At 33.9% G+C, this 23688-nt stretch overlaps 1 protein-coding gene across 1 annotated transcript; it reads right to left on the reverse strand.

The window, feature by feature from the left end:
* Positions 1–2043: 2043 nt before the first annotated feature.
* KLRF1 (killer cell lectin like receptor F1) lies at positions 2044–9993 on the reverse strand. Its single transcript, XM_025995557.2, has 6 exons — positions 9753–9993; positions 8282–8380; positions 7067–7222; positions 4269–4408; positions 3140–3252; positions 2044–2623 (listed from the first exon to the last, which is right to left on the reverse strand). Exons 1-6 carry the CDS (start codon positions 9835–9837, stop codon positions 2503–2505), a joined length of 714 nt encoding a protein of 237 aa, XP_025851342.1. The 5' UTR covers positions 9838–9993; the 3' UTR covers positions 2044–2502.
* Between the last annotated feature and the right edge of the window lie 13695 nt (positions 9994–23688).

Genomic DNA, 23688 nt, shown 5'->3' on the forward strand with positions numbered 1-23688 from the left:
ATAAGAATCCAAACAAGGAAAAACCCTTGTGCATGGGGCTTCAATTAAAGATGAGGAGACAGAAAACAAAATATAACATTTTAAAAGATACAAAGAAAAGCAAATCATTTGGACCAAGGAAAAAATGTTTTTTATATTTGTTGGTTAATTATTTTATTAGTATTTATGAATCTCACTAGAACATAAAGACCAGTTCATATACTGGCAAAAATGGTTACTGGCATTCAGCTGAGGTATTACCATAAAACAAGCAAACAACACTACAAACTAGCAAAGGATCATGGAGATCAAGGATACAAGTGTCACCTCAAAGGCAACTTTTACTACTAGGTCTGGAACAATTTGACCATCAAAGTAGAGTATACAAATCGAACAAAATGTGAAAATGAGAGTCTACAAAGATACAAATGCAAAAATGAATAAGTTGAAATTCTGATGTAGATGGGCTATTTATAAAATCTAAAAATACCTTCTGTCAAGCAAAAATCACAGCAAAAAACTATTACACAGGTATAGGCTTTATTCAAGGTTATGGCAATGAGGGACATAAGCCAGAACTCACTCTGAACCAAAATCTTCTGAAACAGGGCAGTAGGGTTTTTGCAGAGCTGGAGTGAGAGGGAGATCATACACCATCTGTCTATTCAACAACTGTACCCAGAGGGAAATTAAACTTTTTCAGGTCCTCATGCTAGGAGAATTTTACAACTTGGAGCTAGGTGCCCACTGCAGTTAGCCTCCTACCTTTTCATAGAAACTGAAAAACAGAGGTGCTACCTTTCTTGATGATTGCATTTCAAAAGAATGACTCTCTGGTCCTTAGGAGAAACACTTCTGGGTTGTAAAGACTCAGCAGTTTGAATCTCAAAGGAGCAGAGACAGAATTTCCAATTACAAGTTTCCTGAAGGAAATGTCCAAAAATGAGGAGGTCAGGGGCTCATCAATAGGAAGAACAAAACTTGTCTAAAATTTGGACAGGCAGAAGGGAATGTTAAAGCCATCCTGGTCCCTGTTCACAAAATACTAATTTTGTGAACAAAAAATCTGTACAGTGAAGTCTGATAGATGTCACATTAAGTAGTGAACAAAGTCAATAGCATCAACAATGGAATAAAAAAAATAAATGTATTTGCTGTCTGAAAGGAGGCAGTGAAAAGAACTTCTCACTCTTTCTGCCAAGGAGCAGTTAAATATAATCATGAGAAATAATCAGACAGATTCAGACGAGATTGGGCACATTCAGGGTGGTATGGCCATAGGCGATCAGACAGATTCAAATTGAAGAACATTTTGCAGAATAACTCACTTGTAGCATTCAGAAGTGTCAAGGCTGTGAATAACAAGGAAGGCTAAAGAACTCTTCTAGATGGAGGGACCTTAAAGAGACATAATAACGAAATGTAGAAGATGATTCTGAGCTAGATATTTTACTCTAGAGAATTTATATATATATATATATATATATATATATATATATATATATATATATATATATATATAATTGGCAAATCCTAAAAGGAGTCTGAGAATTAAATGGTAGCACTGTGTCAATGCTAGTGTGTTAATTTTGATTATTTAATTGTGATTCAGTAGGTGATTTTTTAAAAAAAATATTTTATTTATTTATTCATGAGATACACAGAGAAAGGCAGAGACATAGACAGAAGGAGAAGTAGGCTCCTCCCAGGGAGCCCCATGCAGGACTCGATCCCAGGGACTGTGATCACACCCTGAGCCAAAGGCAGATGCTCAACCACTGAGCTACCCAGGCATCCCCAGTAGGGGATTTTTTTGTAGAAAATATACACAAAAGTATCCACTAATACTTGAAATTTTATAATAAAATGTATCAATCTGGCAAGTAATTCTCAGAAGTTTCAGGAGAAAGTGCTTTTCCTCTATACCTGTAATCTTCTTAGAAGTTTGATAGTTTCTAAATTTAGATTAAAATTGTATAAAATCTAAAGCAAACCACATATTTAATGCTTTTTAGTCATAATCTCCAGTTTTAAGGTTTATATCAAAGAAATAAAAGGTGCTACTTTTTAAAAAGATATTCAGAATGTTTATTGCAGCATAGTTTATAGTAGGAAAACCTGAGAACAAAGTTAATGCTCATCAACAAAGCAGTAAAAAGATGTATAAATCCACACTATAATGCAATTCAGAATTATACAAAATTTGCATAGAATATTGTTACAAATTAAACAAGCACAGTACAGAAAAGTAGATATATTTGATCACATTTGTTGTAAAATAAAAATGAGTAAAAATCCTGAGTGCAAATGTATGGACTCACACTGAATTATATTACCTCATAAAACTTTGGAAGGACGTATTTTAGATTGTTTGGATGGGGTACTCTAAGGTTAGGACCAATGTAGATAATGGAGGGAAAATGGAGAAGATATTTGCTGTTTAATTGCAGTTCTATTTTTTTGGTAGTTTTAAATTCTTACTTGTTAAGATTAATATTAGAACCTAATAGGCAAAAACTTTGATCATTGCTTATTGATTGATTGACAAATCCATTTGAAAACACTGCTGCAGGTTTCAGAATAAATTTTGTTTTCGTTGGTGGCAGCACAGCTATCCTCTTTAGCTGGCCCCTTTATGATGAATCTGTAGAAGAAAGGGTAAATATATTGTTAATCATTGTTGCTGAAGACATCCATTTGTATTTTTAGCTAATACCCTCCATTAAAAGGCCATTCAGATTTCAGGGCATTTTCAAATCCCTTGATTCATTAAACATTACAATATCTCTGTAACTTAGTATTACTTAGTATTACTGCCTGTCATTGGCACAGAATTCCAAAAGATCCTATTTAGAAATGAAAGAGCTAAGAGTAAATCTGTGTCCATACCCCATTCTAGTCTTCTTTCCATTGTTCTATATGGTATAGTTTTTAAACAAATGCACAATATTATTGTTTTCAAGTCTTTTTTGCTTTGAAAACAAGACCAAAATATTCATCATTACTCCAGTAAAACATTAAAATTAATTTTCATCCTTTCACATTCTTTAGTTTCAAGAACTATTTCAGAGTTGATTTTGGTGAACTTAGGGGGAGGTGCTTTATGAACATAAGTTCTACAATAGACAGTAAATCAGACACTGTTTTTGGAAAGACTCACATATTTGAATCTAATGAAGAACCATCCACCCAGGTCCATGTCTTCTCCAGGGATGTAAAGTTAAGTCCAATCCACACGTAGTTTGATTGTTTTAGGTTTTTCTGTATAAAAGCCTAAAAAGTGAGTAATAAGCAACTAAGTGAAGATAATATTTTAATCATTCAGACATACTAAGTAAGATTTAGAATTTTTTGACAACTAGCATCCTACATGAACATTTTTAACTAATCAATTCATAACTTATTTGTGTACACTATATATTTATTACATACATACACATACATATATACCACTTGTAAATTGAATACAAGTATTCAGCCAAGGACTAACTAGCATGAGACAAGCAAGGCACTGACATTGAGCATAAAATGCAGGAGGGTGCTAAAAAACTCAGTAATCAAGATAAATGATAATTTAATTGAAATGTGGGAAGAAATTTGAGGAAAGCCATGTTTTTAAAAGAATTTATTCATTTATTTGCGAGAGAGAGAGAGAGAGGAGGGGCAGAAGGAGAAGGAAAGAGGGAACCCCAGGCAGACTCTGTGCTAAGTGCAAACTTGATGAGGGGGGCTTGATGTCAGGACCCTGAGATCATGACCTGAGCTGAAATCAAGAATCGGATGATTAACGGACTGAGCCGCCTAGGTGCCCCTTGAGGAAAGCCATTTTTAAAAAAATTCATTTAGCATAATGTTTTTTAAAAATTCAATTAATTAATTAATTAATTTCAATTAATTAATTAATTTCAATTAATTGAATTTAAAATTCAATTAATTAATTAATAATTAGTATTATTAGTTTCAAAGGTATAGTTTTTTCATTCATCAATCGTATATAATCCCCAGTGCTCATTACATCAAGTGCCCTCCTTAATGCTCATCACCCAGTTACCCCATCCCTCCACCCACCAGCCCTCCAGCAACCCTCAGTTTGTTTCCAATAGTTAAGAGTCTCATAGTTTGTCTCCCTCTCTGATTTCATCTTATTTTATTTTTCCCTCCCATCTATGATCCTCTGTTTTGTTTCTTAAATTCCACATATGAGTGAAATCATATGATAATCATCTTCAGGAAAACTATTTTCAACTGCACAAAGACTAATGTCATAACCCTGATACTAAACCACATACCATTTCAAGTTGGTCCTGAATGATTGGTAAATGAGATTTTCTTTCCAAACAATAGCCATAACTGTCACTCCAACTTTTCATCTCATTAGAGAACCAATAACACTTTTCTTGATATTTGAGCCATTCCGATGGGCACAACCCTGGGAAATGGAGGAAACAAAGAAAATTAAGTTACATATGTATTTCTGAAAATTGAATACTTCTGTGTTGTATAAATAAAGGTAGAGCAGTACAATAAAAATCACTCACAAGAAAGTGTTTTTGCTGTGATTTACAAGATGCCCAAATTACAAATGATAATTCATGAGAACTAAGAAATTAATTTAGTAAGATGAAGCAAAATTTAGACAAAAGGAGATTTGTTTTCCATGTCCAGATTTAATATAATTACTAAAATAACATGAACCATTTAAGCTGTATATTACATTAAGATTACCTGTGAGATTAAATATTATTTGTGCCATTCCCTTGGAATTTAACCTATAAAGGTTTTGAATTTCTCTCTATTTTATGTGCATAAATCTTTCCTTTATAACTCCCTTTTGATGTTAAATAATATTGAGAATAATAGTTTTTCAGTGTCTATATAATTTCAAGTTCAAGTTATTTGATTTTCTTAAATTAAACTGGGCTCTTCAATTGAAAATATCTGAGACTTTGGCATAATAGTGAGTGAAAATTAATTGTATGTATAAATATGAATTCAGGTCAGTATAATTATTCAAACTTACAGCCATTAAAATCTCTTTTTTATTGAAGTAAAATTCATATAACATAAATTCACCATTTGAACTACTTTAAAGTGCAAATGCCATGAATTTTTAGTACATCCACAGTGTGCAAACACAACTACTATCTAATTCCAAAATCTTTTCATCACTCCAAAATTATTCATTCTCTCCATCCCATTAAGTTTTGACAAAAATGTGAGTCTTCCAAATTTTTTCTTCTTTGTCAAAATTGTTTTTGCTATTCAGGATTTCTTTCAATTTCACATGAATTTTAGGATTGCCTTGTCCATTTCTGCAAAAAAAGAAGGCCATTGGAATTTTGATAGGAATTGCTTTGAATCTGCAGATCACTTTGATTAGTATTGCCACCTTAAACAAATCATGGTTATATACAAACAGGAATGCTATTCAGTCATAAAAAGGGAATAAAATGCTGATATATAATACAACATGGATGAACCTTGAAAATATTATGCTAAGTGAAAGAAACAAGACACAGAAAGTGAAATATTGGGAATCCCTGGGTGGCTCAGCAGTTTAGCGCCTAGCCTTTGGCCCAAGGCATGATCCTGGAGTCCCAGGATGAAGTCCCGCATCAGGTTCCCCGCATGGAGCCTGCTTCTCCCTCTGCCCATGTCACTGCCTCTCTCTCTGTGTCTCTCATGAATAAATAAATAAAATCTTTTTTAAAAAAAGTGAAATATTGTATGCGTCCGTCATATGAAAATCCAAAATAGGTAAATCCACGCAGACAGAAAGATTAGTTGCTGCTAAAAACTGGAGGAGAGGGAATGAGGAATTGCTTATTGAGAATAAGATTTCTTTTTGGATAATTAAAATGTTTTGGAACTAGATAGATACAGTGGTTGCATATTCAAATGTCGTGATGCCATTGAATTGTTTTATTTTAAGTGTTAACTTCATGCTCAATATATCCTCAATTTAAAAAGAAGGAAAAAAGCAATAGGAAATCAATATCTTACAATTTGGCATACAGTATTTAGATTCACTTTCATAAACGTTTAATGGTGTCTATATGATTCCATGTTTACATATCATAGCTTTCTTGCCTCTGAAAAAGTTCTATTGTAATATCCAACATACTGATGAATTTGCCAGAGTCTAAAATATACATTAAAATTACAGTATTTCAATTCGCTTGGGACCTGCACATGTAAAGCACATACATAATCCAAAAGAAAAGAGTATCAGTAAATAAACCATAATACATATGATATTTTCATACGTGATAAAAAGGACAACACAAATTAGTGGATGGGAGAAAATCCTTTTTTCAAAGAATTTATTTATTTATTTTTTATTTTTTATTTTTTTTATTTTTTATTTTTTATAGCAGGGGGGTGGGGAGGAACAAAGAGAGAGGGAGAGAGAATCTCCAGCAGAATCCCTCCTGAATGTGGAGCCCTACTCGGGGCTTGATCCCAGGACCCCAAGATCATGACCTAAGCTGAAATCCAGAGTCCTAGACCTAACTAACTGAGCCACCCAGGAGCCACCCAGGAGAAAATTCTTTGATAAATAATTATATAATACTCTGCACATTTCTCACATATACTATAAAACAAATGTTGAAAGCTCAACAAGTCAGGTGCTTTAAAGTTAAAGTAAAACAAAATTAGAAGTAGAAGGGATAGTTTCCGAAAATTTTGTATAATTGGAAGTTCTGAACTTAAAATCACCATGGATAGGTTGTTATATATAATTACCTTCATTCATTTGGTATTTCAAAACGATAAATTAGGGACAAAAAATAGTTGTTACACATTACCTTATAATCACAACTAACTTCCCATATTTATGTGTTTCTATTTGATGTTAAATTCCTGAAGGGAAGAGCCTATTTGTTATGTTCTTTTTCATACCTCTCTTCCCACTGCAAAAAATAATAATAATAAATTATATATATGTGAAATGTTGAATGAAAAGTAGATTTACATCAAATCTTTATTTGGTGATGTAATCTACTGCATACCTGTTAAGCATGATTTTTCAAACTTAGAAAGCCAAAACTATTAAAACTAGTATAGGGCCAAAGTCTTGAGATACCTGTATGGTCTGTAGCTTTTGAACTGCAAAGGCCTGTGTCCTTATGATTTATATTTCCTCTTGTGCCACTATTCATTTCCAGGTTTCCAATATCATCATGTTGGGTGATATTTGAATTCTTTCCTTCTTGGCATTTTAGCAATACTCCCTGAGAAACTTAAAAAACAGAATTATTTTAGCATTGAGTAAATATCTTCTCTCTGTGCAGGGCTCTAGACACAAATTCTTCACAATGATTCTGATGATTGGAACAAGAAACAACTGAAGGGATAACTAGAAAGTTTCTTTCTTATTTTCATGTTTATTTAATGAAAAATAATTTCAAATATTACATAATTAATTCATTTATAGAATATGTATTTGTTGAGGATCTGTTCTATGCCAGGCATTGGGCTAAGAACTGGTGACACAGTAGTAAATAAAGCAAAATTCCCCCTCTAAGGAAAGTATACATGCTCTTTCCATGCTTTCTTAATGTCGTGTTTTGCTGAAACCTATGACACTGTGCTTAGCCTGTTCTACCATAATTATTTATTTAATATCTATTTTTTTCATTAGAGATTTCTCACCATGATTATTCTTTTTTTATTGTTTTTTTTTTTTATTTTAAGAGTTTTTTTTCTTGGTTGGGAAATTTATAGTAATGTTGGGGTATAGTATATATATATATATATATATATATATATATATATATAGTATAAACTATATATATATAGTATAAACTAAATATAAACTTTATATTTATATATATAGTATATATATATATAGTATAAACTAAATATAAACTTTATATTTATATATATAGTATATATATATATAGTATAAACTAAATATAAACTATATATATAGTATAAACTAAATATAAACTTTTTTTAAATAAAAAAAGTTTTTTAAAAAATTTTTTAAAAATAATGGAATTCTATCTATTCACAGGTTTCTAAGAAATCCAAAAATAGGGTTTCCCAATACACATCGCACAGACATACACATAGGCACACACATTTTCTTCCTGTTAGACTGCATGCCATTTGAGAACAAGATACTTACCTGATTTGACTACATATTAAATACATTAATACAGAATATAATATACAGCTTTATATTAGTAGCTTCCTATTAAGCCTTTGTTAACAAAACAAATAATAAATAAATATGAAAAGACTCATAAGAAAATAGTAAATATTTTCTAATTTTTTTTAAGATCTTTTAACTTACCCAGTAAGGACAGGGAGATCAAAGACAAGAGCAGAATGCCATTTACTGTTCCAGATATTCCCAATAAGACTTTATACCAGTGCAACATCACAGAACAATCTGCGAGATTAATCACATGACTTCTCTTAGAAAAGTACATTTTCAAGAAGTGAAAGCAACTGTGATAATAGGATTGCATATATTATTAGTTTTGAATTTCAAAGGCTATTAGGCAATCAAAAGCTTAAAATCTAAATCAATAGAAAAATGCTTATCTATTTTATTTAGTAATGGATTAGAGCTATGATGCATGTTATACTGAATCTTAAGAAATTGCTAACATTTGACATAATTGACTAGTCAGATAAAGAATTTTAATGTATACACCTAATAACTCCCCAAGCATGCATACACACACACACACACACAGGCTCATGTGTCCATGTGCACTTACAGATACACACATATATATTCACACAAATATATATTTTCTAATTAATAATTCGCTTTAATGTAATATTCACAAGTCATTCAACCCATTTCATTTACTAAGGGTGTAATACAAATCAGAACTAAATATGACTCCTGATACCTGCTATTTTAACCTAAAAAAAAAATCCTAAAATTTTTTCTAACCCATGTAATAGTGATGCTGCAGCTTCTCTTTATATGGTAAACTCTTTAAGAGTGACTACTGTTTTATTTTTCATATGCCTACACTGCTCCATTTGAGTAAAAGCTCTGTATATAATGACAGGGTTTAAATTGTCAATTAGATTCAAATTTATGTCATACCTGAAGCTTTACCAAATATTAGCAAAACATTACTATTAGTGAAGGAAACTATTGGTAAAGGATGAATATTAGTATATGCCACTTAAATAGCTAGGAGTTGCACATTTATTATTTGTAGCTTCCTGAGCTCCTTTCCTGAACCAAAACACATTTTGGCTTCAGAGTGCCATCTACAATCTGAGTGTGAAAAAAAAGTTTACACAGAAAAACCATTACATTTTGTGGTCTTTCGGGTTAATAGCTCTACTTCCCAAAACAAAATTTTCCACCTCGTAAAAAACATATTTTAAAGTTTTTGACACGGTGAATTAAAAACTAGTACTAAAGATGCTATTTTTATGAATGATACAGAGGTGGACAACTGGCACCAAGTATTCATTTCAATTTTGTTAACTATAACTGTGTATTTTTCTTGAAAATGTCCTTAGGAAATTATGTGATTCAAAATGTTACTTAAAGGCAAATAATTGTTAGCCTTCGCCTTGATAAATGAGAGACAGACAAACAGAGAGCCAGAGAGACAGAAAGACAGGACAGAGGCAGAGAAAGAGAAAAGCACCAAAAAATAAAATAGTCCAAGAACAGTAAAGAGGAGAATGTTGGTAATTACTGTCCATATTCATATTAATATTAACCCATATTAAATCCATACTCATATTAATTCACATTAATTGAAAAAAAAACCTGAATTCCATACCTTTATGTTTAAGTTGAAATATTTGGCTAGAACTCCTTTTCTTCAATTGTAAATTCAATGTCATGTAACTTTCTTCGTCTTGCATCTTCAATGAATATATATGTGTATATGTGTATGTTCCTTTTTTTAAGTATAATATGTTATAAGAAAAATAATAAATCTGCTGCTGATCAGATCTAGTCCTCAAATTGTCCACTCAGGGTACAAACAAGTGTGTAGTTTCATCTACTGTGAAAACCTCAGAGGAAATGTTTTCTTTCTCTTTTTTAAAGTTTATTTCTCATGACCTAGATAACACATAATTTCTCAACTGTCCACCACATATTGAATTTAATATCAGATGTGGTTCTTTAAAAAAAAAAATACCGATTACCTCATAAAGTCAGGGTAATGGAAATTGTGCCCGTTTTAGAGTTGAGTTACATGATACATACATCCCTTTTGGTTTAGCCAAACTATGTGAGTTTTCAATTACACTTCCTAATACAGTGATATTTGATTTAATATAATAGCTTACAATTGCCTAACAGTTAAATTTCTTGATCCTAAAACAACATTGATTACAAATCATGCTAATAATTTAATAATACAATTTGAAGAAAAAAAAACCCTGGCAATTTTTGGCATTCTAAAGACACTTTAAATACAAAAAAAAAAAAAAAATTGGTTTGGGGGATGAGAATTTAGGAAAGAAACCATAGGGATGCCTGGGTGACTCAGTTGGTTAAGGGTCGGCCTTTAGCTCAGGTCATGATCTCAGGGTCTTGGGATGGAGCCTGACATCAGGCTCCCTGCCTAGTGGGGAGCCTATTCTCCCTCTCCCTCTGCCCCTCCCCACCGCTCATGTGCTCTTTCTCTTTCTCAAATGAATAAATAAAATCTTTTAAAAAAAGGAAAGAAATTCTATTTTTCAATGACCTTTCCTGGTATTTGAAGAAAATGCCCAATATTTACAAAACAGGATAGAAATTTCAGATCTTTTTTTTTTCTCAGCTTTGGTGAGGTCTACTTTACACACCATAAAATTCACTCATTAAAAGTAAATGATTGGAAGATTTTTAGCAAATATGCAGATGTGGATGATTTTTAGCAAATACACAGATGTGTACAAACGTCACCCAAATCCAGTTTGGGAACTTTCTTATCACTCTAAAAAGTTCCCTTATGCCCACTCTAAAAAGAGTAATACAATTCTGGAAATATCAATTTCAAAAGTTGAAAATTTTGACACATAAATCCCACATCTTTGGTAATGGTAGCAAATTGAGAACAGAAACCAAAGCTTTCTACTGGGAGACTTCCCTAGTGAGGCAGAAGATTGAGGAAAGAGCTGAGTAGAGTATGTACCTCTGACTGGAGCACGGCCAGTCCTGTTCTCATATAGGGGCCCGGGACCATTAACTCTGACTCCTGTCTCATTCCTCTGCTTTCCTGCCCCAAATCAGTAAGTGGAAGCCATCCATTAGGGCAAGGTTGTCTCCACAGGTCAATCTTCCAAGGCAAAGAATGAGATGTAAAAGGTGGACAGCAGAGCTGGAAGGGCAAAATCAGCCTTTTGAATTTAGTAGTGACTTAATGTTATGATATTTTCAGTTACACTAGCACTTTTTTGGCTAAAAATTCCTGTTATGCTACTGCTATACATTTTTCACCAAGAGTCTTTGACCTTTGGTGTATTTATCAATACAAAGTGACCTATCCTGTGAATGTCAGTCTGTTTCTTTCATCAGACACCCTGGAACTTATTACTTATTAAATGGGCACCTGTAAAATGATCCAGGACAACAAGGATGGAAGCTATACGTACTCAAATAAGGCCCTCCCCCATCGTGGCTGATTTTCCTAAAACCTCTGTGGAATGCCCAACCTGTCAAAGGCAGAGACCAAAGCAGAGCAAAGTTTCTGAGGGAAACCAGTCAACCACTTGATGGCAGATCTATTGCTTAAGCTTCTTCCATCATGTCCTGATAGTGTTTTGTGTTCATAAGAATAATCACGTATTTTAGGAGCAAATTTGACTTCTTTACCTGCAGTGCTTCTGCTAGCATCACCATTCACAAAATTATGGAATGTCTTCTTTGTTATCATGATTTTCCACACAACCTTGTGTTTGACATTTTGCAGAAAAGAAAGTTTAGTAATCAGTTCATGCCTAAATAATTTACTTATCCAAAAGTAACTTGCTGGGCAGAATGCTGAAATGACCTTGTGAAGGCACACTAGTGACAACTGCTGGAGCCATAGACAGAATGTACAGGTCTGTGAATCAAAGCATGGAGCTAGGACTCAAATTCAAAGTGTCCCCTCCCATTGTTACACCTAATAATCCACATGAAGAAATTGCTTCCTTTCCCCCACATTAGGGGAGAGGGGCTTACATTTTTTCAAGTTTTTATTTCAATTCCTGCTAGTGAACATACAGTGTAATAGTTTTAGGAGTACAATACAGTGATTCAACACTTCCATATAATATCCAGTGCTCATCACAAGTACATTCCTTAATCCCCATCACCTATTTCACCCAAGATCTTGTTTTTGTTGGGTTTAAGAGCTTCTGATACCTAAAGGAAGACTGTTCTAATAAGCAACATGATCAAGTTCCTGATGAACTGGAAGCTAAGACTTCCTTTTGTGCATTTTTGGCTTCTTAATCATTGGAACAAGAGACAGAGAACAGAATCACTGCAGTTGGGTTACTGGTACACAAGGTGGTTTAGGAGAACTATGCCTCAAACTCAGGAGACTTACAGAAGGAAGTTTTATTACCATTTCCCCTGACAGTTCTGGTAAATACAATGCTGGGCTAACACAATAAAGACATCACCAAGAACTTAAATCCTACAATAATGATAATCTGGGTCATTATATGAGCCAAATATGTTGTACAATTAAGATGAGAGATCAAAGGAAACGAAACATGAAATGGATATCAATCTATACCTTGTCTCCAGCACCTGGAATCGGGATGTCTGTTGATTGAGAAAAAGACCTCAAAAACATAAAAGGGCCAGAGAATTCCATTGTGGCTTAAATAAAACATCCTGAGTGTCCAAAGTTCTGTTGTCAAATCTTCTCTCAGAATCAGTGGAGTGACAATAAAATAAGTCAAATCCATAGCATGTTGAGAACTTTCTGTTACTTCCACAAATGCTTTTTGTATTTATTTTAATAACTGGGTTTCTAAATTTAAATTAGAATCTAGTATATTAGAAAATTTGTAGGCTTTGCCTTGCCAAGCTCACCTGAATGTACAATTTCTGTAATTCCTGTTATTTATAGTCAAAGTTTATAATGAAAATGTTTTTTTCAGTATTCTAGAAATATGTAAAAGCATCTGAATTGCCACATTCTAAGTTTATAATTATATTTATTAAAAATGTTGCAAAGATCTTAGAAATAATTGGTAAAGTAGAATTCATTAAAAGTAAAAATGGCTCTACTAAAGACACTGTCAAGAGAACAGAAGGCAAGCAACAGAGTAGAACATATTTGCAAGTCACATCTGAGAAAGCACTATCCAAAATATACAAAGAACTCTTAAAACTCAACAATGAAAAACAAAAGCCTTGATTAAGAGATGAGCTAAAGACCTTAACAGACACTTCACTAAAGATAATGTACAAATTGTTAGCAAGCATATGTAAAGCTCCACATCATATGTCATCAGAACAATGCAAATTTAAACAATGAGATGCCACTACAAACCTATTTGAATAGCCAAAATCCAGAACACCGAAAACACCAAATGCTGGCCACATTAGAAACTTTCCTAGTGGCTAATAGGATTGCAAAATGGTACTTTGGGAAGCAGTTTGAAAATTCCTTGCAAAACAAAATATATTCTTACCATTTAATCTAGCAATTTGGTCCCCTGATATTTACTCAAAGGAACTGAAAAATGTGTATCTACACAAAAGCCTGCATGCAGATGGTTATAGCAGCTCTATTTTTAATTGTCAAAACTTAGAAGCAACCAAGATGCCTTTTAGTAGATGAGTGGATAAATAAACTGTGGTACATGAAGACTATGGAATATTTCAGTACAAAAAATAAATGAGTATCAAACCATGAAAGACAGAGAAACTCTAAACTCAAATTACTATAAAACAGAAGCCAATCTGAAAAGACTACATACTGTATGATTCCACTATGACATTCTGGACAAGGCAAAATTATTGAGACACTGTAAAGATCAGTAATTGCAGGAGTAGAAGGAAGGATTAATAGGCAGAGTACAAGAGGATTTTTATTCTGTATAATACTGTAATGCTGCGTACAGGTCATATACATTTATCCAAACACACAGAATGTACGGAAATAAGAGTGAACCCTAATGTAATCACATCTTGGGTAATAATGATATGTCAGTGTATGTTCATCAATTTTAACAAATGTATCACTCTGGGCAGGCATTGATAATGGGAGATGCTTGCATGCATAGGGGAGATATAGGAAATATGTGTAACTTTCTCTTGATTTTGCTATGAACCTGAAACAGCTCTAAAAATATTGTCTTTAACAATTTTTAATCTAGCTTTTTTTAAAAGATTATTTATTTATTTATTCATAGAGACACAGAGAGAGAGAGAGAGAGAGACAGAGACACAGGCAGAGGGAGAAGCAGGCTCCATGCAGACAGCCTGACAGTGGGACTCGATCCTGGGTCTCCAGGATCACGCCCTGGGCTGCAGGCAGTACTAAACCACTGCACCACTGGGGCTGCCCTAATCTAGCTTTTTAAAATTAATTTTGAATCCAAGTAACCACAAATAGTTCCAACAACAATAGAAATCCCTCCTAGTGTACTACAAAACACTCACTGATTTAACCAAGGTAAACTAGGGCATTTTACCTATTATATCTACTAATTAGATACTTTAAATCGAGTTAAATACCCATAAATGGATGTACCATCAGGTTTTGAAAGGCTCCCAATACTAAGAAAGTCATCTGTTGCTGAAGCAAACTTCTTTCAAGCATCTGTATCAATTTCGCCTTTTGGGGCCAGTGAATCAATTGTAATGTCCTTTTAGCATGATACTTATTTGAACAATTGAAAACAACACATTTCTTCCCAGCCATCCCTTTCCTGATTCTCACCACATAGTCTCAGTTATGGAGATTTGCATTGATGTTACCTAAGATTTCTTCATTACATTAGCACAATCTTATATTGAACTTGGTCACTGAATTCCCCAAGTGCTTTTTCTGGCCTCGATAAATTAAGGTAATTCTCCCCACCCTGTAACTTTTTCAGTTTAGATATTAATACAAACTTAAAAGATTCATCTTGTCAGAGTCTTCATTTTCTCTGAATTGCAGGCTGTTTGGAGTGCATAACCCTGTTGTTCAGTGTGCTAGCTATCCATGTTGCATGCCATCTACAAATTTAAGTTAATTGAAGCATTATTAAAATGTGGGGCAAAATAAGATCAAAGAGAATACACTGGAATATAGTAAGTGATCTCTCTCCCAGCAAATAATGCCTAATCTGAGTAAAACTTATTTCATGCAGATTGGTAGTATGGTAGATTTTGTCAAATATCATGACTATTTTTCAAACACATTAGGGTTCAAACTACCAAGAATATGAGGTTATCTGGTATGACTTGTCTACTTTTTCGTATCATACACATGACTGTTTACTAAGACTTAGAGGGCTACATTTTTAATAATTCACTCTGACCATTGTTGCCCAAAGATCTTAGCTCCAAAACTATCTGATCCATTTTGTCTCATCTCCCGTAGAGAACTTGTTTAAAATCTATATATTGTGAATTTTCCAGCTCTCCTTCTGCTCTTGGTTTGTAATTTCATTCCTTTGCAGTCAGAAAAGACACTTAGTATGATTTCAGTCTTAACTGTAAGATTTGTTTTGTGACCTAACATGTAATCTGCCCTGGAGAATGTCCCATTTGTGCTTGGGAAGAATGTGTGTTCTGCTGCTGAGGGGAGTGCTTTCTGTATGTCTGTTAGGTCCATTTGTTCTACAATATGTTCGAGGCTATGGTCTTCCTTATTGATATTCTGTCTCATGTTCCATCTGTTGCTGAAAGTGGGGTAGTGAAATCTCCTACTATTGTGTTGCTGTTCTGGTTCTGCTTTCTATTTGTCAATGTTTATTTTATATATTTTTAAATATATATATAAACATACATATATGTTTTATATATATATATATCTGGTGTTGGGTGCATATATATTTATAACTGTTACATGTTCTCAATTAATTGATCCTTTTATTACTATATAATGTCCTTCTTTGTCTCTTGTGACAGTTTTTGTCTTAAAGTCTATTTTATCTGATATAAATATAGCCACCTCTGCTCTCTGTTATTTACCATTTGCATGAAATAGCTTTTTCTAACTTTTTACTTTCAGCTTTTGTGTCCTTATATCTAGAGTGAATTTATTCTAGAAAGCATACAGCTGGGTCTTGTGCTTTGATCATCCATTCAAACACTCAATGTCTTTTTCATTCTGGAGTTTAATTATTTACATTTAAAATAATTATTGATAGAGAAGGATTTACTATTGCTTTTTTTTCTTTTCTGTTAGTCTTATTCTTTTATCTGTATCTTTCTCTCTTGGATGTCTGCCTTTCTGTTTGGCTGGTTTTTTGCCCTGGTATGCTTTGAATTCTTTCTCTTTGTATGTGTGTTTGTAACTTCTATACATATTTTTTGTTGTCGCTTGAGGTTAATGTAAAACAAGTTATAGTTATAATAGTCTATTTTTTATGCCAGATATTAAAATTTACTGGAAAACTACATAAATTAAAGCATTATAGTATTGTGTAAGGATGATAGACCAATAGAAGAGAAAAAGGTCCCAGAAACAGGTGCACAGATATACAGACAATTATGACAAAAGTGGCTCTGCAGATCAGGAAAGGAAAGGCTGACTTTTCAACAAATGATGTTTGCACATTTGGTTATTCATATGTGAAGAAATGAGGGGAGGCAGATGAGGTAATTGGTGGAATAGATAAGAGGGACTAAGAGTGCATTTATTTTGATGAGCGCTGAAATGTATATAGATTGTTGAATCATTATGTTGTACACTTGAAACTAATATACACTTATGTTAATTATACTTGAATAAAAAACATCTATACAAATGCATAATATCAAACTACTTTATCTTTTTAAAGATTTTACTTATTCATGAGAGACAAAGAGAGAGAGAGAGAGAGAGAATGGCAGAGACACAGGCAGAGGGAGAAGCAGGCTCCATGCAGGAGCCCAGTGTGGGACTGGATCCCAGGACACCAAGATCATGCCCTGGCCAAAGGCAGGCGCTAAACCACTGAGCCACCCAGAGATCTCATCAAACTATTCTAAATTGAACTATTTTATTAAATATTCAAGAGAATCTATAAAATAACATTTTGAGTCATAAAGCTCTTTAAATTATTTGATACTGTATTTCACAGCTAAAATATGCAGCTAAAAAAAAGCTACTTCCTGATTTCCTGTAGCTTTTATTTATTTACTTTTGAAACCTTAGTGGAGGTTTCACTTACGGAACTGATTCATGCAAAGAACCACATTATGTCTTGAAGTTTTCCTACTGATCTTTTCAGATACAGGAATTGAATCAGGGATTTTGTTATGATTGAACTCAAATACATTCGTTAACCATACTGTAAATGTCCATTTACCTATTGATGGATATATCAATATACAGTCTATGTATCTATTTGACTTATATTAGAAATATAAGCAATATGCCTTAATATGTCTCTTCAAGCGTCATTTCCTCAAGATCTTCCTTAACAATGCAACCTAGAGTCACTCTGTTATTGTTACTTTCTTGATAGAATTTATATAAATACATTTATAGCAAAAGTGTCTTAAAATACAAGACTGTAGACTATCACAGAACTATCTTTTAAAAAAAAGTATGGGGGGCATCCCTGGGTGGCTCAGTGGTTTGGCTCTTGCCTTCAATCCAGGGCGTGATCCTGGGGCCCCAGGATTGAGTCCCACATCCGGCTCCCTGAGTGGAGCCTGCTTCTCCCTCTGCATCTCTGTCTCTCTCTGTCTCTGTCTCTCATGAATAAATAAATAAAATCTTAAAAAAATAAAAATAAAAATAAAAAAGTATGGGAACTTTTGCTGTAGATTTTATCATCTGTTTTTGCTTACATATCCTCAATGAATATATACCCTGTATTTATTTATTCGTGGTCTAATTATTTAAAAGAATAGTAAGCACATATTTTTTATTAGATAATTGTGATAGGTATTGCTAGGTACTGGGGAGTGAAGATATTGATTAAAGCTGGAACTGCCTCAAAGTATTCCCTATTTACAATACTGGCTAAGTTTAAGACTAGTGGAAAGGCATATAACTGAAAGTCTTGGAAGGCTATAAAAGTACATCTGATTTTACATGGGGGTACAAAAGATTGAATCAGTCTGAGGATTAAGAAGTTTTCCTGAGTATTGTCCACAATAGCAGTAATTCAAATACGAAGTGATTTTTAAATGTGATCCCCATGTACTATGCCATTAGAACTTATCACACTTTTGTGTCAGCTTAGGTTCATTTATTATTTTAGATTGTTATCTCATTTTAAAACTGAGGAAAAGGAACATACGAGAGATTAAGTTATTTTCCCAAGATAACCCAGGGAGGGTGAAAAATCCGAGGCTAGAACTCAGAGGCCTCAGGTTTGGTCTTTCCCCCTACACTTGCTTTCCCTGCAGTAACAAGTAATGCAATTGATACTACATTCTCTTAAACCCTACATCATAGTTCTCCAAGGCCACAAATGCACTGCTCTACAAATCAAATAACTGCCTAAATTCTACGTAAACAATGACCTCCAAAATGAAGAAATTTGTGCCTAATATTTGTACCTGTCTGGTATTACATAATAAAGGGCAATAGATGATATTACCTTTGAAAATCTTTGAAAAACTTCACATAATACAAAACTGAAAATCATATATGATAATGTAGTAAAACCTTATGGTTGAGCACTCACATAAAGTGGGAAAAAAATGTATTTCAGAAAAGAAAGCATGTTCTCTCTTTCTTGTTTCACTAGTATATCCAAGCCTTTTCTCTTTGTCAATAAACTCTGCATAGACTGTTTTCCCTGAAACAGCTTCTACTCTGCATGCATTCATTCGTTCAGTGTTAATTTAATAGCTAGAATGTTACAGATCTTAACAGTACAATAACTTAAGAATAATGACTAATAATTAAAGAAATACTAAAGAAAAAAAAGAAATACTAAAGATCAGTGATAGAGTTTCTACTGAGCTAATCTCTACTTTTTTTTTTTTTTTTTTTTTTTTTTTTTGCAGACCATAATAATTTATAAAACACATGAATTCGGAAAGAGTCCATGACTTTTACGTTTGTATTGCCAGCATCCACAAGTCACTGTCCTACTAGCTTGTGTCTAATAAGTGTCTGGCTACTGACTGGATAGGAAGGTAGGATTTGGGGATGGTACTCAGTTTGGGGATAGAAGCTGTTTGTAAGAAGAGCTGCACAAGAGGTCTGCACTTCTTCTCCACAGAGATTTTCTTCTGATCACATGTAGCAGGTCTTATTTAAAGCCTCGCACAGCCACTAGAGAGCACCAGTTGCCTAGCAGAACTGAAGGTCTGCCAGTGAGAATCCTTGATAGAATACTGAAAAAGATAGCCTGATGGCAGCCTTTCATAAGCAGTCTGCAGATCTCAAGCCTAGACAGTCATTTGGAACACAAACTCATTACGTGGTGTGGTCTCACTCACTGACTCATGCTTTCTTTTAATAAATCTATTATTTTAAAGCATACAAAAACAATCAAGTTACATTTGCTTAATATTTAATAATTATCTATATTGCTCTGGATGGTCATAGCACTCTGCACTGCCACATGCTATTTATTAAGATCTGCTTTCATTCACCTTGGCTGTTAGACTGGCATAATGAATTATTCTTTTAAAATTTAGTTATTAGGATTAACTTTCCACCAAAAAATTAAAATTCTGAATATTAAAGAAATTTAGATTTAGGATTTTTCTGTATTAAAATTGAATACTTCATGAGATATCTGAATACACATTTCAAGTTTATGAAAATAGTAACATCTAAAAATAGTAAACATCTATGCTATTGATTCATAATTCCATTAAAGTCAACTACTCTAAAACCAGTAATGAAATTGTAGTTTTTTTAAAAATTTTATTATACGAGAAATATGTATACCACCAATAAATTGTATTGGTTTATAAACATATTTACTTTCACAAATGCTAAATAATAATAGCTTAGAAAATTTTAAGTTGAAATACTCTCGGTGCCAACCTGCTTTGGACACCTTATACCAAATACCCTCCAACAGGCCTTACGACTCAAACGGTCCTATAAAATTAATTTTCTTTCTTTCTTTAAGGATTAAAAATTGGAATTAAGGAATTATATGTGAAGAATTTTGCCAAAGTCAGTCACACTAAAATCTATGTAAACCTTGGTTAAGATGTCACATTTCAAGGGCGCCAAAGTGGCTCAGGTGGTTAAGCGGCTGACTTTTGGTTTCAGCTCAGGTCATGATCTCAGAGTCCGGAGATCAAGCTTCTCATCTAGTTCCATGCTCAGTGCAGAGTCAGCTAGACAGATTCCCTCTCTATCTCTCTTTCCTCCTCTACTCCTCCCCCTTTGCAACCCCCCCCCACCCACTCATGCTCACATGCTCTCTCTCTCTCTAAAAAATAAATAAAATCTTTTTTGAAAAGTTCCATTTCAAAAATTCAAACAAATAAAAACATGTATTTTTTTTTTAATTTTCTGAGAAGTCACTGTCCTAAATGATGTTGACTTCCTGTTTTATCGTCTACTGAGAAAACAAAGTGGAACAAGCACTTTTAACATAGCTCAAGTTAACTAATGAAATTAATCTTATGGCTCATCTCATTACACCCAATTCCTTTTGCTCATGACATAATAGTCAAAAGACTGATGACCTGCCACCCACCTCCTCCATTCCCTGCCTTTGGAAACAGTGGCCTAATTGTAAACAGAAGCATTTAGGTCCACTAACCCAAACGGTGTGGTGGGAAATATTACCAAAGAAGGAAGAAAGAGAAGTTATTAGCAGAGGTCTGAAACCAGCCAACTCAGATAATATTTAAATATTTTGTATTGTTTTGAACTGAGATCAAAGGAGTAGTGAAAAAATAAACCTATGTTTAGTTCTAATTTATTCAGTATCCTGGAATTAGTCTACATTTTGTTTATTTATTGAAAAGGAAAAAGAAATTAGGACTGGAGACACATTTTGGCAATGAACTAAACACATATATGGAAGTACTTATTGGGGGAAATTAACAAAAGAAATATCACCAGCAAGTGAAATTTCAGTGCAGGCTTGTGAAAATAAGTCTACATAAATCCTTAATTGCCAAATCAGATCACTTAGGAAACTACTTATTATAGCTACAAATATGACTAAAAGAAAACCACCCAAGAAAGTCAATGTGAAACAAAGAACTTTTACACAAATTTCACATGGGAAGATTAACAGTGGTAGAATCAGGGGAAGTGCTATATGTAGTGAAGGTAGTTATTTTGATATTAATGGTATTACTAATACTAGTTCTCTAGCAGACAAAGGAAAAAAATGAGTATTGAATATAGAATATAGCAATAGATTAATAATGACTTTGACAGAAGTTCCTGCGTGGTCCAGTCAGTTAAGCACCTGCCTTGGGCTCAAGTCTTGATCTCAAGGTCCTGGGATCGAGCCTTGCATTGGGATTCTTACTCAGGGAGGAATCTACTTCTCTCTCTCCCTCTGCTCCTTCCCCATGCTTCTCTCTCTCTTTCTCTCTCTCTCTCTCTCTCCCCCCTTCCTCCCTCTCGCAAATAAGAAATCTTTGAAAAAAATAACAACCTTGGGAACATCAGAAAAAATGATTTTAGATTTATCGAGAAGAATACAGCAGAAGAGCCAAGATATCTTTCCTCCAAAGAAGCAATACTGTGGTGTGTTCAATTATTGGAATTAAATAATAAAAACAATAGCAACAATGATAAAAAAAAAAAAACATCTGGGTTTCAGCTGAATTTTAAATTTTGGAATAGTCTACGGCCATACCACCCTGAACGCGCCCGATCTCGTCTAAATTTTGGAATAATCTGACTGGATGTGAAGACAACATAGTCAGGTGGATCTACCTAAAACCCATATAAAAGGCAGTGTTATTCATCCTCACAGTATCTCAGCAGTCCACATACCACTGCCGCTTGAATTTTGCAAACTTAAATCATGATCAATGTTTGGAAGTTAACTGACACAAGACAAATCAATTTAATACAAACTGTATGAAAAATTTTGATTGCTGAGACTAGACTCCCTCTCAAGCTACTGTCAATTTCATCTGCCCAGGAAAAAAGAGGGAAGGGGAGAGCAGAATATTTTTCAGCAAGTTCAAGCTGGGTATATAATGAACCACTGAAAATGAGGTTTTTGAGAGCCACCAAGTCATGGTAACTTTCAAAGCAGAGTACAACTGAAAAGAATACATGGTGCCCAGGAGTTATAAGGCATCTGCATTTTATTTCTTGGAGCTGGTATCTGCACGCCAGCTCTGCAGTACCCGATTCTTTCCTGGGCACTTCTTTAGGTACAAATGCAAAGCCTAGAAGAAATCTGAACTATTCAGGGAAGTCCTTTCTGAATACTTTTTCTAGTATGACCATCTTCAATCTACTCACTTGTTCACTCACTATCATACACATACACCAATTTGTTCATTAATTCAACAAATAATGATTGAATGCCAATTATCTGCCTGTCAATGTTCTAGGCACTGGAAATACAGCAGTAAGCACAAGAAAACTGATACTGTCATGCCTCTTATATTCAAATAGATGGATGGTAATAAACACAATGAAACAAAACAAGTATATAACAATTTAGCAAGGTGTGTAAGTGTCCTGAAGAAAAATAGAGCAAGATCCAGGGCACCTGGGTGGTGCAGTCAGTTAAGTGAAACTCTTGGTTTCAGCTCAGGTCATGATCTCAGAGTCATGAAATTGAGCCCTGTGTCAGGCTCGATGCTCAGAAGGGACTCTACTTGAGATTCTCTCTATCCCTCTCCCTTAGCCCCTCCTCCCACTCATTCTCTCTCTCTCTCTCTCTCTCTCTCTCTCTTTCTCTCAAATAAATAAATAAATTGTTAAAAGAAAAATAGAGCAAGATACAATTATAAAAATAAAGGATTGCTTTTCAATTTCTGCAAGGGCAGAAGCAGAAAGATCCTTATTATAACTTATTATAATAGCAGACAAGAGTTTGTGTGAGCTTGAAACGTGATAGCAGTGAAAGTGAATTCTGTATGTATGATGGAAGAACCCAAGGACTTATAGATAGGTTCAATGTAGAGCTCAAGAAAAAGAAAAGAGACAGAGATAACTCAGTAGTTTTAGGCTCAGTTACTGGGATGAAAATAACACTAAATGAGATATGAAAAAAACTGGAGAATAATTTGGTATGAAGATTAGTTTTGAACATTTTAAGTTCATGGTACCTATTTGACATTGAAGTAGAGAGGATGAATAAACAGTTGATAGACATGGATGGAATGTGGCAAAGAGATCATGGCTAAAAAACATAGGTTATAGGACTATGGATAGCATTAATGCCAATGGGTTAGATGGGGTCACCTAAGAAGTTGATGTAGATAGAGTATGTGAGAAAACAAAAGGGGATAAAAAAAGTTCTGCAGAAGAGACAGAAGGGAAGTTCAGTGACCTGGGGGAGAGTTTCATGCAAGCCATAAGAGAAAATGAGAGAGAGGAAGAGAGAGCATAGGGTGTGGGGAGGGAAAGGAGTCTACGGAGGGAGGGGATAGGGAGGAAGGGAGAGGAAATGAAATCTACAAGGTTATATAACCTGTTGATAGGTTAAGTGGATGAGAACAGAATC

Source organism: Vulpes vulpes, chromosome 8 (assembly GCF_048418805.1).
Source record: "Vulpes vulpes isolate BD-2025 chromosome 8, VulVul3, whole genome shotgun sequence".
Taxonomy (NCBI): Eukaryota; Metazoa; Chordata; class Mammalia; order Carnivora; family Canidae; genus Vulpes; species Vulpes vulpes.